General features: G+C 39.1%; 1 protein-coding gene across 2 annotated transcripts in view; it reads right to left on the bottom strand.

Annotated features, from left to right (window-relative positions):
* Positions 1 to 19,140, bottom strand: part of UVRAG (UV radiation resistance associated) — a 327,393-nt gene that overhangs the window by 17,395 nt on the left and 290,858 nt on the right. For both annotated transcript variants that reach the window (XM_002822260.4, XM_054524839.2), the window contains exon 14: positions 8,914 to 9,005. In XM_002822260.4, the coding sequence (XP_002822306.1) occupies positions 8,914 to 9,005 (92 nt within the window). The remainder of the gene's footprint in view (positions 1 to 8,913; positions 9,006 to 19,140) is intronic.

Genomic DNA, 19,140 nt, shown 5'->3' with positions numbered 1-19,140 from the left:
AGTAGATTGGCTCACTTATTCTAAATTTTCATTATTCTCAGTTTACTGAAAAAACATTTTCCTAAAATGTGTCAAAGTTCTTAGGTATTTTCTTCTTCTAATACTTTTATTTAAAGCTATAGCTTGATTCTGTTTTCCAAAAGGAATGGAAGACTACATTAGAAATAGGTCAGCAGAAGGACTATCTAGAGATTTTACCACTAAAATGAGATGGCTTCACATAAAGCCACTAGTTACTTCTCCCAACATTAAACACTGGTGTTGTTCATTAAACACTCAAGTACTCTGGAGAAATATTCTAGCATGCTGTTGAACAGCCAAGGATACTTCTCAGTGCTCTATCCTTACTAAGGTCACTGAGATTGATTCTGTCTCTTTAAAAATGGCTTGCTTGGCCCTAAAACAAAATGAGTCGGCCCAACGTTGCCCTCTATCATTGTAGCAGACTACACACTAATGATGGGCCTCAGGTTGTAAGTCCCACATGACAGCGAGAGTGAACAATGTATAGGAATATTCTTGCAAGTGATGTCCTTCAAAATATTTGTCTTATCTAATAATTTAGATTATAAACTAAACAACTGTCAACTAAGCAACGGCAGGGAAAATCTTACACTTTTGAATCTTTCTTTGTCTCCCGAACAATGCTATACGCAGAACAGATAATGAATTGTCAAATGCAAAAACAATACTTAATAATACTTTGCACAGTTCATTTTAGTTTATAAACCACTTTGATGAACATTATCTCATTTGGCCTACAAAAACTAAGCTTGGGAAATAGTTTCCCAATAACTGGTGGTATTAACTCCATTTAAAGAACTGATACTCAGCTGGGCGCAGTGGCTCATGCCTGTAATCCCAGCACTTTGGGAGGCCAAGGCGGGTAGATCACGAGGTCAGGAGTTCGAGACCAGCCTGGCCAACATGGTGAAACCCCGTCTCTACTAAAAATACAAAAATTAGCTGGGTGTGGTGGTGCGTGCCTATAATCCCAGCTACTGGGGAGGCTGAGGCAAGAGAATTGCTTGAACCTGGGAGACGGGGGTTGCAATGAGCTGAGATCGAGCCACTGCACTCCAGCCTGAGTGACAGAGTGAGACTCTATCTCAACAAAACAAAACAAAACAAAACAACCGATACTCAAAAACAACTTATGAAAATTAAGTCATAGCACTGAAACTGGAATCCATATTTTCTGATTCCCAAATCTAGTGCTCCTTCCTCTACGTTATACTATCTTGCATGAAGGTGTTACATAGTTTAAGCTCTATAATCAGGAAAAATTAAACTTAGGATAAAAAATCCTATGAAAAAAACAGGACAGATGGCTTTGAAATCTTGCTTTCATCTTATTCTTATTCTTCCTTTTTCTTATTCAGAAAAAAAGAGCATGCCATTCCAGGAAGCATTCCACAAACACTATGGGCAAATATGCTTTAGGCTACTCACCCGACCCACGTGCTTCCTTCTTCAGTGTTCCTGTTTCTTAACCAATGAAGTTGAAACGTGATCGTTTTTGTTTCTTTCAGTCTTAAAGTTGTTAAATTCTTCCCAAAGTTTTATTACTTTTAGTTTCCTCCCTCTTGGAGGTAAATGAGGTAGAATAAACAACAGGAATGTTTCCACCAGGCCTGTTGCCTGATTTTGCAGTGTATCTTTCCAGCGCTCTGGATTTGACTCTGGTGGGTTTCCCTGAGGAAGGTAGGAGGCACTAGAATAGAGGTGGCACAGAGACAGGAGGGCAGGGGAAGGGCAGAGAAGGAAGAGAATGGCCATTACCCAATAATGGGCACTGTGATACTGTAAAAAGAATATGGGATCAGGAGTCAGATAATCTGGGTTTCTGGTCCCAGTTCCATCACTTAGTATCACGTGATCTTGGCAAGGCGCTTGGCACATTGAGTCTCAGTTTTTTGGTTTGTAAAATAGTGGTCATTCTTCTTGCCCAGCTACCCTCACAAGGTTCTTGCAAGCTTAAATAAAAACATAGAAAGTTTTGCAAGTAAGAGATTTTATTATTTGTAACTTCTAACTATGAGTGAGAGTTACCTGAGAAGGCAGGTACCAAAAAAAGTTTGTAGGCAAACAGATTTTAGGGTACTTATCTCTAAGGCCTCAGAATGGTCTTACAAAGGACTTGGGGAAAGTGAGAGGTAGACAGATGGTAAATCTTCTGTACCATTAATGTACAAGACAGCATGAGCCAAAATATGAACAAGAGCCATATTCTATACCTAGCTGTAAGATGACTATAGATGTCAAAGTAAAAACACCTATAGCAAAGGATTCATTTAATTTTAAAAAGATATAGACAGTAACGACGATTCATTTATTCATTATAAAAGCTACCGCTTATTAAGTATTACTAAGTGCCAGGCAGTATGCTAGGTACTTACCTATTTAATTCTTATGACCACACTATTAGGTAGGCACTATTACCTTCATTTTATAGGTAAAGGGATTGAGGCAGGCAGCTTAAACCTGTGTGAGGTCACAGAGACGGCAGATGGTGGTGCTGGTATTCAAATTCATAGTCCTAGTCTTTCCACCTAACTGGGCCGCTGTTCCTTAACCTACTCTGTCCTATACCCCAATCCTCATGTGGCCAAATTATTCTTTTGCTCCAGATCCACTCTCCACTGAAATGTTATCTCCTTAGTGAAGGTTTGTCTACACCCCTCACACCGGGAACTAAAGGGCTTCCTCTGAATGTTCAAAATAACTCTCCCTTATAGCATGTCGTACTTTTTACTTTTTTCAGTACATGTTGTCCTATTTCACCACCTTAATTAGACTGTAAGCTCCTTGAACACAAGCTCAAGGAGCATATTCCATGAGTAGAACAGCTCAGATGGCTTCTTCATTCCCTTCTCTAGCCTCCCTGGCTTCCGTAATGCCAGGCTGGGGCCACAGAGATGAGTAAGACGTGGTCCCCAGACCCAAGCTGCTCAAAAGCCTAGTGGGTAAGACTCGGCAAAGAAGTGACTCTAAGCTACTGAGGGAATACATACTTATCTCTGTAGCCGCCACTGTGGTGCTGAGTGAGTGAATGAATGAGGTAAGATATGAGCTGGATCTTGAAGTGAGAGCAACATCTGGATAGGGCAGAGGAAGGGGCAGGCTATTCTGGGTAGTGGGAACTTGCCTAAGTAAAGAATAGAGGTCACAAATCAGAGTGCTATGCCTGGGGGTCAGTTGAGAAAGGGTGGGAGAGTGGTGGAGAGACAAAATCGAGGCACTGCCTGAGGACCTGGATGCTGGGGCCCCATCACACAGCCCATTCACAGAAACCTTGCACATAATCTCTTCGACTCAGTTCTAAACTTATCGTCTTACAGGTAGCCATTAGGCTGCAGCTTGCATGCACATTCTTCAGCACCCACATGAGTGGTGCATGTGCATGTCAATCTGAGTCTCAGATCACTACGTAGGCAATAGTAAAAGAAAACTGGGATGTTTAAATGACATTCTGGTGACTTTTAATCACAGTATTCAAGAGCACAGATTCTAAGCTGAAATTCTGCTTTTCAAAATTGTGTTGCTTGGCAGTTACGACTAGGTTATAATTTTAGGATGAAAAAATGGGCACTCCTTTTGGAAAGACCTGGCATAAATCACTGAGAGCTGTGCCCCGTGCAACTGTGTTCATAAAAAAATGGGAGTTCATTTTAGGATTAATCAGATCGATCATTCTCATATTAGCTAAGAATTCCATAATGTGCAAGAAAAAGAATTACTTTATTAGAAGGATTTTTATCACAGCTTTTCTTTACAAAATAAAACAAAACAAGCTGTCACATAACTTTGAAGCTTACCATAAGGAGGAATTCAGTGAATGCACTGATCCTCAGCCAGTATGAAATCCTCAACACCAAAAGAACATACAGCAATCTGCCTCCACAGGGACCAATCTGTGAATGGTAACAACCACACAGAAAATGGAAGTGTTTTGCTTTACGAAAGATGTAAGAGCCTCCCTTAGGAACCTGAGTTTTTTTACCCTTTGCCCTAAGGAGCACAGGCTTGAGAGGTAACTCCTTACTCCACGGCTGCTCTGGGAAATTCTCAGATTTCCTCTGAGACTCAAAGTGCTTGCTCTGGCTTTGTTTAGCTCTGTGACTTCCAGCCTGGTTTCCTGCCGTGATCTTTACTTGGAACTGATATGTAGCATTCATTTTGCAGTGCTTTGCATCTACTTTAGTAGCCTATTTTACGTTACAGTACCATAAAGTGGCACATGCCTGTTCACTCAGTGTTAATGTGCTTGGCACACAGCTGGCACAGAGGGGCACTACATTTATAAATGTATGAGCTTGGAGCTTAATGGGTTTGCTGCATCAGTGCCAGGACACCTAGATTCTAGTTTTATGGCTACAGGTTCATGGGTCAATTATGCCTGGAAAGTCAATTAATTTCTCCGTACCTTAGAACTGAGAGTTGCTGGAAATTACAGTGTTTTAGGAGTAGAAGGGCAGTCAGGTTGCAATGAGGAAGCATTTATCTGTAAATAATTTGAGTAAATTGTCTACAGACATCTCAGAAGAAAAGGACCTAATCTCTAAGGTTCCAGTAATTTGTTGTGATTTGTTTCTCATTCCAAATGCTTTTCCATTTCTAATTTTGTATCTGTAATTTTGTATTCTTTTTCTTAGAAAGGATTGCCAAGGAACCACAAAGCCCAGATTCTCTCCATTCTTAAAATGAATTTGCATTCCAGCCAAGGTGCCTATTCATTGCCAATAAAGCTGCTGTGTTCATAAAGCTGCTTTTCTTAAACTATTCCCTCCCTATGAGGCGATGAGGTGAAGATGGTGGTAGGAAACAAGGAAGAGACAGAGCACATTCTACACAGAGGAAGAGTGAGTGCAACCACTCAGACAGGAAAGAGCTTATTCACATGACTACACAGAGGCCAGTACAGCGACAGGACGTGAGTGGAAAGGGAGTGGTATCAGATGAGGCAGACGCCAAGTAGACTATGGAAGAAAACTTGGATTTCACTCTTGCCACTGAAGCTGAAGAGTGATTAAGATCTAGCCAACATTTAAAAAGATCATTCTGGCTACCATGGAGAGTGGACAGAGGCAGGACAAGACAGGGAGACAAATTGCACTGGTGCAGCTGTTTGGGTAAGAAAAGGTGGTGGCTTGGACTGGAGTGGCAATAGCAGAGATGGGAAGTGAACAGATTGATATGTATTTTGCAGATAGTGATGACAGGGCTTGCTGATGAATAAGATTAGCTCTGATGTGAGTGAAGAAAAGAAGGGGATCAAGGATGATTCCCTGGTTTGAGCAACTGGGTAGACAGGATCCCATTAGCTGACAGGAATTATGCTGGTGGAAGCAGGGTTTTAGCTGTGTTGAGGCTGAGATGCTTGTAATACTCCCAGTGGCAGTCAAGTAGGCCCCTGGCTATCCAGAGTGTGCAGGAGAGGTTTACACCGAAAACAAAACTTTGGGAGTCATAAGCATATATGGCTTTCAAAACGATGGGAATGGGTGAGAACACTTAAGAAGAGGGTAGAGAGGAGGCGGAGGAGGAGAGAAAAAGAAGAGAGTAGAGAGAGAAAAAGGGAAGAGGGCCTAAGATGGGGCCATGGAGAAGCCAGAAGCAGGAAAGCCAGGAGAGGGCAGTCCTGTGGAAGACAATAAGGAAGAGTGTTTCAGGAAGGCAGGAATGGCCAGCAAGGCCAGGTGCCACTGAACAGGATAAGGATGAAAAGTGACCTTTGAGTTTGGGTCTACGTTTAGAATTTGGTAGGCACCAAGCTAGATAAAAGGAATTTCAGTATACTCATAGAACTAAAAATCAGACTGGAGTGAGTTAACGAGGAATTGGAAAAACAGAACAGAAACAGACCTATAAGCATTACAAAAATTTAATCAGTAGTTAAAAATCTACACTCTCCTCAGCAACAAACAAAATACACTAGTTTTTTCCAGGTTCTACCATACCTTTAAGATAGAGATACTTCCTCCTATCTTATATAAACTGTTATGGAGAATAGAAAACAAAGTAAAGATCCTCAATTGATTTTATGAAGCTCTTATAACCTCATCATGTTTGGTCAATTCTAACCAAAATCAGACAAGGATTTTATGTGAAAGAAAAACTGTAGGCCAGTCTCATTTCAGTTTGCAGATGGAGACATTCTAAAATATTAGCCAAGGAGAACCCAATAATGTAGGAAAAAATAATACATCATGACCAGGAGGCAAAGATGGTTTAACATTAGAAAAATGTAGTGTTACCTCAATAGATTCAGAATAAGCATGGTAAAATTCAAAATACACACATTCATGATTAAAAAACAACTCTTAGTAAGCTGGGAATAGAAAAATTCTTCCTTTTGCTACTGTAGGATATCTACCCAAATCTACAATAAATATAATACTTAATGGTGAAAAATTAGAAGCATTCTCTTTTAAGTCAGAAGACAAGGATATCCACTATCACTGCTCCTGTTCTGTAATAAAACATAGTAAGACAAGAAAAAGTAATACCATTATTCACTAAAAATATGATTGTATACGCAAAAAATCCAAGAGAATAGAAACAAACTATTGTAACTAATGTTAGCCAGAACACACTCTCAAAATACTAAAAATCAGTGCTATTCCTGTACACCAGCCACAAAATGTTAACTATTATAATAAAAAAATTTACAACAGCAACCAAAACTGTAAGCTAACAGGACTAAGTATATCTAATAAAAGATGCATAGACTTTTATGTAGAAAATTATAAACCTCACAGAGGTATGTTTTAAAAAAGCAAGCGATATAACATGTTCATAGTTAGGAAGACCCAATCCCATAAAGCTGTGAAATCACTCAAAGAGTCAAGTCAAGAAAAGCCAAGAGTTTTGAAGAAAAGCCTTCCCTAACAGATATTTCCCTAACAGATATGGAGGTTATCTTTTCCCTAACAGATATCAAGAAAGTTGGAGGTATTTTCCTTTTCCCTTCCTATGAAGGAACATGGCTTAGGAGTTAACACTCTTGGCTCTCTCCATCCTGTTACTCTCTCAGAGGAGGAGGGACTTTTCTGAGTGGTGAATTTAGAGGGCAAAATAGCAACCGGGTATTCTTGGCTCAGCCCTATATGGGCTCCTGCAGAGAAGTCACCTGATCACTGTCTGCCAATGTAGTTAAGGGCCTGACTCTGTAGGGAAAGCCTGTGGCTCTCCAGTTTACATTGTGATTATGAGGATAAGTTTAATTTTGAGTGATATCTTTGCAAGCCCGTTTTATTTCAGACCTAAAGCTCCATTTTCCAAGCAGCTTTATCAGTAGTAAAATGGACATTTTGATTTTTATTTCATCCTCAAATCTCAACAAGACTTTTAGAAATTACATCTTACAATAATTAAAAATGTCATACTAATCAATGGCTAAGCCAAATAAAGCAACAGAACAGAACAGGGAGCCTGGAAATGGATCTCCATGGATAAGCGAACTTGCTTTACAAAAGAGATGCCATTATCATCAGTGGAGAAAAGACAGACACTTCAGTAAATGGTTCAGGGACAATCTGCTATCTGTACTGAGCAAGATTCATTTAGTGTGATTAATTAGTGTTGTAGGCTGCCAATTTTCTCATTATTTTAGGTTATTTACCATTGTGTTAGAAAACCTCTTCATGAATTCTGCGCCTTGTTTCCAACTGGACCACATCTCTTGGGGTCAGGACTTGAGCCTTCTCGTTTCTCTCTAAAGCACCTATCACAGAGCTTTACACAGAGACAAGCTAAATAAATACCTGCTAGCTCACTTTTATTTTTCTTATTACTTTACATTAAAACTTAATTCCTCTCTCATATTCCTGAAGGCATCCGGGTCCATATCAACACCAAGCTTTAATAATTATTTTGATGTTTTGAGTGGAATTCTTTAAACAGTTGTGTATTTCTTAACAGGAGTCCTATCTAAGACCAGACATCTGGAACTTGCCGTTTTGAAAATCAAAGTAAAGACCAACCACAGTTTTTTTTACTTTTCTGAAGGCACATCAGCAGAGCAAATCAAATTTCAGAGAGGTAGAATTTCAAATCCACACAGCAGATGATGAGAAAAATACCTGGAATCAGAAGCCAGTGCTGCCCCCAGCTGTCTAACTCTACAGGCCTGCTTTCCAGGCACGTGATTTTCTAAGTTACTGCCCACTACCCAAGAATTCAAACTTCAAGAACTACTAAATGGATACAGCCAACAGCTTTCCATTTAGGTCAAGTGAATGAATCTAATGTCTTCTTTGTCTTTCTCTCTAACGGAGAGCCAAGGTAAGCGGATGTGCATATTCACACACATGCTCATCCACACATCAGACTTCCCCTCTCTCCTTCTCTTTTCAAAAGGTCCATGTCTACCCTGACGGAGCACTTTCAGCAGCAGCTTGCCCTCACGGTTCAACAGGCACTGACACCACATACAAGCAACATTTCAGAATGTACCTACTGGTCTCAAACTAAGTCCTGACCCCCTGACCTATTCTTTATCTGCTTTCTTCCTTTAATGCTCACAGCCATGGTCCTGATGCTCATTCTATAATCAGGCCCTCCACCTGTTCTTTGGAAAGGTCCAAGGGGCTCTGGGTCTCCCTTACCATGAATCATACTGGCTGTCTTCCAGTTTGTCTCAGCAATGCCCTCCAGGGCTCCTTGCTCAGCCACCTTCCCAAAGTTCAAGCAATATTCCCTTGGCCCCTCCTCCCTCCAAGGGGGCTACATCCTCCTTAGCCAGACGGGAGCTTAGATCTCCCCAAGTGTGATGGCACCTTTCATTTTCCTCCGATATCTCATTACAGAAGAAAACTCAGAGGCAGGTGTGGAGCAATGTGGAAGTCAGAAAAGATTTTCAGGATCCTATCCACATTACAGTTTCTGGTTATCAGAGATAAAGGTACTCACCACCTGACCATTAGTCCATGCTCCATGAAGTTTTTCAGGTTGGGAAGGGTTTGCCGCAAGTCTGGAGTCCCTAGTCCATGTTGATATCTTAGCTGTGAAGGTGAAAAAATAGAATTAAAGATATTTTGGCAGATTATAAGCTTCGGAAAAATGAACCACTAAACAAGTTATTTTTTTGAGCTCTAAAAGAGGAAATGTAAATGTTTGATACTATTATCAGCCTCACAGTACTGTCCACTTACTGGGTATCTGACATATAGATAAGCATGTGTATGAGTATGCACATCCACTTAAATTACGATGGTATTTAAGGTAGCCTCTTCATCTACTTACTGTTCTCTTGCCCTCTAAACTTAGAGAAGACTAAGAGTGACCAACTGTGGAATCAGGATATTTCAAAGACCCCTGTATCTAGCCTTCTTTTCTACCCCCAGACCCTGGTAGGGTTTGCTAACACCAACTCCAGGGACATATACCAGAAAACCAGTGTTTTTTAGATATTGCCAGCTTCCATTCAGCCCTCCCCTTTGTATAAACAAGGATAAGGACCATCTTGTATTCATCTCTGACTCCAATAGTGTCTGGCATAGTGCTGGTACTTATTCAATGCTTATTAAACAAATACACTGCAACTCACTTTTGACAGAGGCTGTGCTCTATATTTCTCTTGAGTCTCTAACGTTCCTCTTTGTCCAGACCAGAGTACATAGCTGGAGAGGTGGTATAGGGAAACTGCTGGCTTGTGGGCTAGATCTGCCCTTTGTTTGATTTATTTCTGCTAGAGGCCAATTTTCTAAAATTAAGTGTCTTTCTGAGTACTCTGGATAACTTGCTAATGGTTTTCATCAGTCTGTTCTTCACTTCCTTTCACTGTGTCTCTGAATATCACCATTTGCTTCCATAACTGACCATAACGGAGAGCCAAGGTAAGCGGATGTGCATATTCACACACATGCTCATCCACACATCAAACACACAGTAAGTGGACAACACAGCTCTGCAAAAATGTGTTTTTCAAATGACATATTACACATGAAGAAAGTTTATAGACTTTATAAAATGTATGTCGGTGTACAAATGTGAAGAGGCATCAGTCTTAAGGTTTTACTCTTTTAGCACTTAAATTTAAGAGTGGCTAAGTCAAACTTTTAAATATATCCCTCTCTTAAAAAATAAAACCACAAATCATGTGAATAGAAAGCAGGCCTTCAGAGTAAGACAACAGGGGGCATAAATAAACACCTGCTAAAAACAGTCAGTTTTCTTTTGTTTGACTCTAGTATTCAACTGATTTTTCTCTGCTTGAGTGATACTTAGGGAAAGAGTTCACTCTCACTGATTCTGGGCTTTTTAAGAAAAACCTCCAAACATAACTGGGTCTCCTGAATGGTTTGAATGAATACACACATAAAGTAAGGAGGTAGAAACATGCAATGTTAAAAGTAAAAGGTATCTTTAATATTATTTCAGCCAATCCTTTTCTTTTGCAGATGGGAAAACTGAACCCCAGAAAGGGGAAGTAAATTATCCAGGGCCACATGGTTCAATGGCAAAGATATTATCAGCCAGGGCCTCCTTTTCACAAACCATGCTACTCTCTACCATCTACCCCAAAGTCTGAGATGAAAACTGGTAACAATACTTGAGAAAGCAGATGGAAAATAGTTTTTTCCTTTTTCAAACCTAGCTTGGTGACCTAATCACCTCCTGAGATTTGCAGACCTTGAATTATAAGATCTACCCCATATTAAATGACATCATTTCTTGTATTAATATAAATGCATTTTTCCATACATTGATAAAAGCAAAATGGCTGATATCCCAACATGACATTCCTGAATTCATTGTTTCAATAAGAAGTGAAATTGTTTACACATGGCATGGAACTTTTACCTGTGATTCATACTGAAAAATATTAAACATCAAGGAAAAAAAAAAAAAACTTACTGAAATAACACTAAGCTATGTGTCTCCGAGTGAGTACACAGACAATTGCCTGCCCCAGGTTCCACAATGGAAGATGGGTGTTGAACTGTTTTCAGAGACCACAGTGAAAATTTCTCTCCAAGTCTGATTTTAACCAAAAAAAGAAAAATGTGGGAATTTCAAGCCTCCGTCTGGGTCTTAACTCTCCATTTGCTGCATAGTACTATTTTTTTTTTTTAAATCATAGAATCTTTGAATTTTACAGCTTAAAGAGACCCTGGAGATCATCTTTCCAACCTTCTTCCTCTTATAAATGAAGAAACTAAGGCCCAGGAAGACAAGAGCATCCTGCCCAAAGTCACAGGGATGATAAAGGACAAAGCCAAGGCTAGAACCGCTCAATAACAGCTCCGAATTCTACCATATTACCCTTTTAATTTTCCACATAGGGGACTCAAAAATAAATGCATACATAACACATATATTATTATTAATAAAGTATAAGTATGGTTTAACAAGTCTAAACCACTATAAGATTTATAATGAAAAAAAAAGCAGTTCTCTGCTCTATCTACCCCAAACTCTGAGAACACCTTTTAGCTGTTTCTTCTTTACCTCATATTTCTGAATAATATGCTTATATTAAGATTTCTTATTCTCCCTTCCCCTCCAGTTAGAGACATCATCTACTATGCTCCCACCATGAAAGATGAGAATTTAGCACTCTTACACCACTTTGCTCTCACACAAACATTTTATCCCCTTTCCCATACATTATCTACTGGCTTTTTCTTAAAGAATATGAGAACTTGACTCTACTCTCCCACACATAGTTCCCTTCCTCATCTTCTCAATACATTCAATATCACATTTTAAATTAAATCAATATTTACTGTTTACCTCACTATACCTACATAAATACTGTTTACTGCTGAGCCATGTAATGTATTATTCCTTTCTTGTACTTTTTTGTTTGTTTCACTGGAAGTGATAACTGCCATTTTTTCCACCAGTTGAGCTTTTCTATGTACTTGTCACTAGATACTCCCCAAACTCTAACAAAAATCTTAAAACTGTCCAGGCGTGGTGGCTCACACCCATAATCCCAGCACTTTGGGAAGCCGAGGCGGGTGGAGTTTCAGACCAGTCTGGGCAACATGGTGAAATACTGTCTCTACCAAAAATACAAAAAATTATCCAGGCATGGTGGTGCGTGCCTGTGGTCCCAGCTACTCAGGAGGCTGAGGTGGGAGGATTGCTTGAGCCTGGGAGGCTGAGGCTGCAGTGAGCTGAGATTGTGCCACTGTACTCCAGCCTGGGTGATAAGAGTGAGACCCTGTCTCAAACAAAAAAAAAAAAAAAAAAAGAAAGAAAAGAGAAAAGAAAAAATAAATAAAATAAAAAACCTTAAAACTCTTCTCAATCTAACTAAACACACCATAAAATTAATCAAGTCCATTTTGCTCTTAGAGATATATTTCCTGAAGCCTCCTCTCTCTGCTTCAACTGAACTGGCTGCTACATTATATTCCTACAAGCTTCTTTAGCCATCATGCTGGAAATTTTGTTTACTTTTCTTCTGTGCTGAAGCTGTTATTTCCTAGATTGTCTTCTTTCTTGATCTACTGCCTCATCTTGGTGGAATGTATCCTATAATATCTTTCTGGGAAAGGATAGCATGGGAGGTAACTTTTTTGACACCCTGAATATCTGAAAATATAACTATTCCATTCTTATACTTGAATGATAGTTTGCCTAGGTATAGAACTCATGGCTGCAAATACTTTTGCTTAGGTAGTTCCAAAGTATTTCTTTACTGCCATTTAGCTTTTCACGTGGTGACTGAGAAACCTGTTAACATGCTGGTTCCTGATCCTTTGAATGTAAGTTGATTCTTCTCTCTGGAAGCTTTTAGGACTTTCTTCTTTAACCTTAGTATTCTGAAATTTCATAGTGATAAGCCTTCATTTCGGTCTTTCATTCATCATTTTCAGTCTGTTTTCATTCCCTGGGCCGAGCACTTAGTACATGCTTTCAATATGAATACTCTTATTGCCTAATTCTGATCATTTTCTCCTATTATTTTGTCTCCTTCTCTTTCTTCATTTTACCCTCTGGATTTTTTTTTCACTTTATTTTAGACTTTTTTTTTTAATATTAGAGGCTTTCCTTTAATGTCTAGTAATCTTTGGCTGTTAGTTTATCTTTACAGGTGAGACTGTGAGACTCTAAAAAGCTGTGAAGGAAGTCTGTGCATTGGCAGTGCTTGATGACTGGCTGTGGGGGAGGGTTCATTGCAGAATGAGTGGATGGAAATCCAGCCTTTCCACGGGGAAAGGTTAGTACTACAGCCCCAGTACTTTTCATTGCTGCCTCTGTTTTTTCCCCAGAAAGAATCCTCCAATGAATCCTCCAATCTTCTGTCTTGAGGCATAATCTGGATCTTATTTGGGGAATAAAGTTGGAAAAGGCAGTTGGGGAACTCTGTGTTGGTATGTTACACTTTCACGTAATCACCTTTTGGTAAGGCACCTTCCTTCTTGTTCCCAGTATATCAAGCAGTTTAGGTTCAGAGCTTCTTGGGCTCAATCTTTTTCAGCAAGTAAACTTTCATTTTCCCACTAGGGCATGTGGGAACGTAGTGATTGGCTACACAGAGTGGGAAAAGTGAACTGGGAGTGTTACTTCTCTTTCTATAGACTGTCAACCTACCCTCCTATGTTTAGCTCTATGTATTGTCCCTAAATTTCATGAGGTACTCGGTACCACCACATCCTTCTGGAGTCTGTGGTTTGGATTATATTGCTTCGTAAAGGCTTCTGCCAAGTCAGTTTATCACTCATTTGTTTACTTGCAATTTTCTAAATTTTCTTGGTCTTGTCTATTCTTTTCATCCTTGTGAATTTAAAATTTTAAAATTATTTAACCTTATTAGTAGCATTTTAGTAGAGAAGTGACTTAAACAAACATACTCAGGCAGGTAGACTGCTTGAGGTGAGGAGTTCGAGACCAGCCTAGCCAACATGGTGAGACCCCATCTCTACTAAAAATACTAGCCAGGTGTGGTGGTGTGCGCCTCCCAGCTACTCGGGAGGCTGAGGCATGAGAATCACTTGAACCTGGGAGGTGGAGGTTGCAGTCAGCTGAGACTGTGCCACTGCACTCCAGCCTGGGTAATGGAGACTCTGTCTCCAAGCAAACAAACAAATAAAAGTCTCATATATATATCTGAGATTTTATACATAAAAAACCAGCTTTTCAATATTGGCTAACAACTCTTCTGATAGCTTTTTACACAGTACTCACTACTCTGGCAGAAAGCTCTCTTTCTCGTCTCTATGTCTCTCTCTAGGCATCCTATATCTCATATCTTATCTATTCTCAAAGAACCAACAGAAGTTCCATTTTCCATTGGAAGCTCTCTGATTACTGTAGGTAAGTGGGCATTTTACCCTTGACCCTAAACTCCTCCCCATACCACTTTTCCATTTGTTCTTTTTGGAAAGCCTTAACTAATTGGATAGGTACTTGATAAATGCTTGTTAATTAACAAGTTAAATTAATACAGTACAGGAAGAAATGAGGGGTATCATGACACAGAATAGGCTTAAATGCAGAAGAGCTGGGTTTGAATACCAGTACTGTCACTTACTAGTTGTTTGACTTTGAATAAGTCACTTCTCTCAGATTCCATTTCCTTACTTATAAAATGGGGATGTTGCCCGCCTTGCAGAGCTGTTGTAAAGTTTAAATAAGATAAAGTATATAGACTATCCAAAATAATATCTGGTACATCGTAAGTGCTCAATATAAACTACCTGTTATCATTACTAATACATATATATATATGTACCAGATATATATTTATATATATATATATGTACCAGATATATATATATATATATATATATATATTCTCCACATTATCATCGTCACAGTATCTACCACTAGGCTGGGCATAAAGCCAGTGTTCAATAATGGCTTACCACTTAACTACTAAGAATGGGGGGCAGAAAAGGAAGAAGGAAAGAGTTACTTCAAATCAAAGGGAAAATCTTAAGTACACTGTTCACTTTTTTAAATGCTAATTTTCATTAAGCTTCTGACTGCATGCACTCCAGAGAAGCAGGAATAAACACACACATGTCAATATCTTTAACATAATTATATAGTGAAATGGAAAGACTGAAACATGATGTGAGTGGTCAGGGGACCTGCTGAAAGACCCAGCTCTGCTGTATGGTCACGCAAACTCCTTCCTTGCTTGGGCTAGTCAAATGATTTTCAAACTTTTTAAAATTCAATAATCTTCAACAAGTTAACTCCCTGGTAAGATATTAGTAAAAACAGAAAGAAAAAGAAGGAACCAGGTGAAGAAGGAAAGGATAAGGATAGGGAAAGGGGAGAAAGAACTACATTTACTAAGTCTCTACACGTCCTATTCATTCATTCAGCAAATATTTATTGAATGTCCACTAGGCTAGGCAACGTGAATCAGCTCTCTGTCTTTAGAATGAGAGGCCTGGACTCACAGCCTATTCTCACCATATAATGTGTGTAACTTTGAGCAAGTTACATAACCAATCTATGCCTGTCTATAAAACAGGACCAACAATATTTATCTCATAAGATAGTTGTAAGAGTTCAATTAGAATTTTTATAGAGAATAGAAGTTCCTGAGGCCTGCCTTTTACAGGGTAGTCATTACAACTGCTGAGGGCTAAGAGTGCTAAGCTGGAGAGTTCAACTTTATCTTGCTGGTTAGCAGTAAGAACCTACTCCAGGGTTTTAAGCAAGAGAGTGAACGAGGGAAACAACTGCAAAGGCAGCTATGGACAGGCTAAAAGACTGAAGTACTCTTGTCTCTAAGAAATCTTACTTCAGGTTCCATCAACCACCTGCCCTCACCAACTATTATCAATCCCACACTTCCCTAAACATTATGGCTCCTTCTGCTCTCATTTTTGATTGGGGAAGGCAGATGCCAAGAAAACCAGGCAAATAAAATATTGCTTTGGGTCTGTCTAACTGCCTCAAATTAGCCTCTGAAATAAACACCTTTTGTAAAAACTTCCTACTGCACCACCACCACCAAAAGAGTCTAAGCAGTCTTTAAGTGGAATTTTGGTTTCAATTAGTTTGAATTTCAGCTTTACTTTGATTGATTTAGGACTCCATGGGGGCAATTAAGATTTTGTTCAACTCTATGGCTAGTAGGCAACCAAGATGAAAATTACACTTAGATAATAATTTAGATGGGAAGTAGGGAGAAACAATGTTCAGTGGTTTCCCTGGAAAAATTAACAAACTGTATTGTCTGGTAGCAAAAGATAATCCCTATGCTAAAAAAAAAAAAAAAAAAAAAAAAAAAAACCAGGAAGATCTGGCTTTATAGTTACTGGAACAAGCAAAAAGAAAGAAAACCCAAGCAACAAGTACATTCAGACCACAACAGACAACTACGGCCATGTCAATTCGATTAACTATTTATGTTCTCTCTGTTTTCCTCTCCTATACCCCCTTTTTGTATAAAAATATAGTGTTTTTCCAAAGCCACATGCTGGTTTCTTCTCAAATCACTATACATCCACTTTGTGTTTCATCAAATAAGACAGATCAACTATGACGTTACAGCTCTTGCAGTTGGAATTAACTAGTTCATGCAGCTTGATAAATTTGCTCCATTGATGAGGGAAGACCACTTGCAGCTCTGGAGATCATATTTAAAATGTAGTATGATTTTACTGCTGAGAAATAAATGCTGTGTTCTTGCACCCAGTAAGCATCCTCCTATTGAGCTGAGAGGTTTAATTTAATATCAAAGTGCTCAATTTTATTTTTATTTTTTAAACACAATTTTTCCAGGCCAGGAAAGCCTCTGGGGATTCAGGAATCATTGTGTCATTTGGGTTTTGGCACAGGAGAAATGCAGTTTAGACAACACACACACGTCCCCACCCTTCCAAACTGTATTCATTCACACAAAGCCACTTATTGCCTGACTTATTAGTTCCATATGTGGCCTGAGCTAAGCTGCATGATATGTTTGATACAAACCGTGTGTTATCGTGAGGGAATGTGGATTAATACAATGCTTCAAAAAAGGTTACTAAAAGATCAACACTTTCGTGATGGGATTACAATGAATTTGACTACAAAGAGAAATGGTCTGGAGGAACTGAAAATACGAAATGAAAAATGCACATATGCATCAAAGATTTAACTTTACAGATTTGCCTTATGTAGGCAAACATCTCTGTGGAACTAGTTACCAGTATTTCAATCCATTTTTAAGTACTACTAAGTTTCACTGACATGAAAAGAACTAGATTATGTGCTTGAAAAAAAAGAGTACCACCATGTCAAAAACAAAATCTGCCTTCCTAGGAGAAAATGCAATTCTTTCAAGACATGGAAAAGCTACTTAAAGAATATTTAATATGAGCAATAATATTGTTTCTTACAGTGAGTCATTGCAATATATACCTCTAAGGAAAAATATAAAAACTCGATTATGGGCCTCTGGTTGCAAGAACAACCTAAGTACTTTTCCAATCCCATATATAAACACGTGCCAGTCTTTTCCAAAATAGATATGTTATAACGTAAACACTGGACACAGCTCAGGTCTACCATTCTGAGGACTGAAGCTTAGAAGTCAAAACTAGAAGCTTTTAAGTCTAGTAATTGAAAAAGCTTCTTTCATTTCTCCTTCCAGTCACACTATCAGCTGCTTTCAGAATCATGGAATTAATACTAGAGCTGAGTGGCATCTCTGAAGAAAGTGAGAGGTTAAATGGCCTAAGGTTGAAGAGGTTGAGTCCAGGGGCCAGAATCCAAGTCTGCCAAGTTCTACCCTTACAGGCTCTTTTCTTTATATCATATGTTGCTTTATTGTATTCACAAGGCACAGATTATATCTGAGTTAAATTTACCGTTATAAAATCTGCCATATTAAAAATATTTCAATTAAGATGGTCCTTTGCTTTGGAATCTTATATTGGCCAGAAAGCAACTAGAAGCACTATTAAACTCATGCAACTCTGGAGTCAACCTGTTAGTGTAGTCTCTATCACTTCCAATCCTTGTGAGTTGCTAAGGAGGATCAGTAATGCATATTGCAAATAAACAATCAAAGCAAAACTACAAATTTGTCAAAAGCAGGTAAATCACGACCTTGGATGCAACTGCAATCAGTTTTAATCAGTGATCATCAAAGAAGGGCTATGTTCTCTGGAGGCTAAAGGCTATATGAGTCAGTAGACTTGAGTAGGATCCATTAATGTAGATATTCATGCTGTTCAGCAGGTCCAGCAGGCCCAACTTCTGCTCCTTGCCCTCATGTTGATAGTCCTGTGTACCTCGATTTACCCCAAAATACCCTGCATTGACCTTTGGCCCAATCTGGATCTTTGATTCCCTTCACAGCTAAACCTTACTCTCTAAACTGATCAAATTTGACATTTCTGAGGCTGGGTATGGTGGCTCACGCCTGTAATCCCAGCACTTTGGGAGGCCGAGGCAGGTGGATCACCTAAGGTCAGGAGTTCGAGACCAGTGTGGCCAACATGGTAAAACCCTGTCTCTACTAAAAATACAAAAAAATTAGCCGGGCATGGTGGTGTGTGCCTGTAATCCCAGCTACTTGGGAGGCTAAGGCAAGAGAATTGCTTGAACCTGGGAGGCGGAGGTTGCAGTGAGCTGAGATCGTGCCACTGCACTCCAGTCTGGGCAACAGAGCAGGAGTCCATCTCAAAAAAAAAAAAAAAAAAATAGGCATTTCTCCTTCCAATTCATTGACTTTGATGCAATCTTGGTGCAAAGAACTATACGCTCAGATCAAGATCACAGTCTAATAGAACAGAGACAGTTTTCCAGAACATTGTAGAAATGGAATCATAGAGTATTTAGCCTGTTATGTCTGCCTTCTTTCACATGAGATTCATCCAGGTTGCTATATGTGTGAGTAGTCTGGTCCTTTTTACTGCTGAGTAGTATTCTATTGTATGGAGGTACCACAAATGATTTATCTATACGCCAGTTGAGGGACATCTGGGTTGTTTCTCATTTTTATTATTAAGAATTAAGTTGCTATAAGTATGTGGACATAGGTTTTTAATTGGACTTATATTTTTGTTTCTCTTGGACCAATACCTAGGAGTGGAACTGCTGGGTTGAATGGCAGATATTTCTTTAACTTTATTTTTAAAATGCAAACTACTTTCCAAAGTGATTATATAAGTTTTTCATTCTCAGCAGCAATGTGTGAGAGTTTCATTTGCTGTGTACTGTCATCAGCAC

Source organism: Pongo abelii, chromosome 9 (assembly GCF_028885655.2).
Source record: "Pongo abelii isolate AG06213 chromosome 9, NHGRI_mPonAbe1-v2.0_pri, whole genome shotgun sequence".
In the NCBI taxonomy this organism is placed as follows: domain Eukaryota; kingdom Metazoa; phylum Chordata; class Mammalia; order Primates; family Hominidae; genus Pongo; species Pongo abelii.
This window is presented reverse-complemented; position numbering and strand designations above follow the sequence as displayed.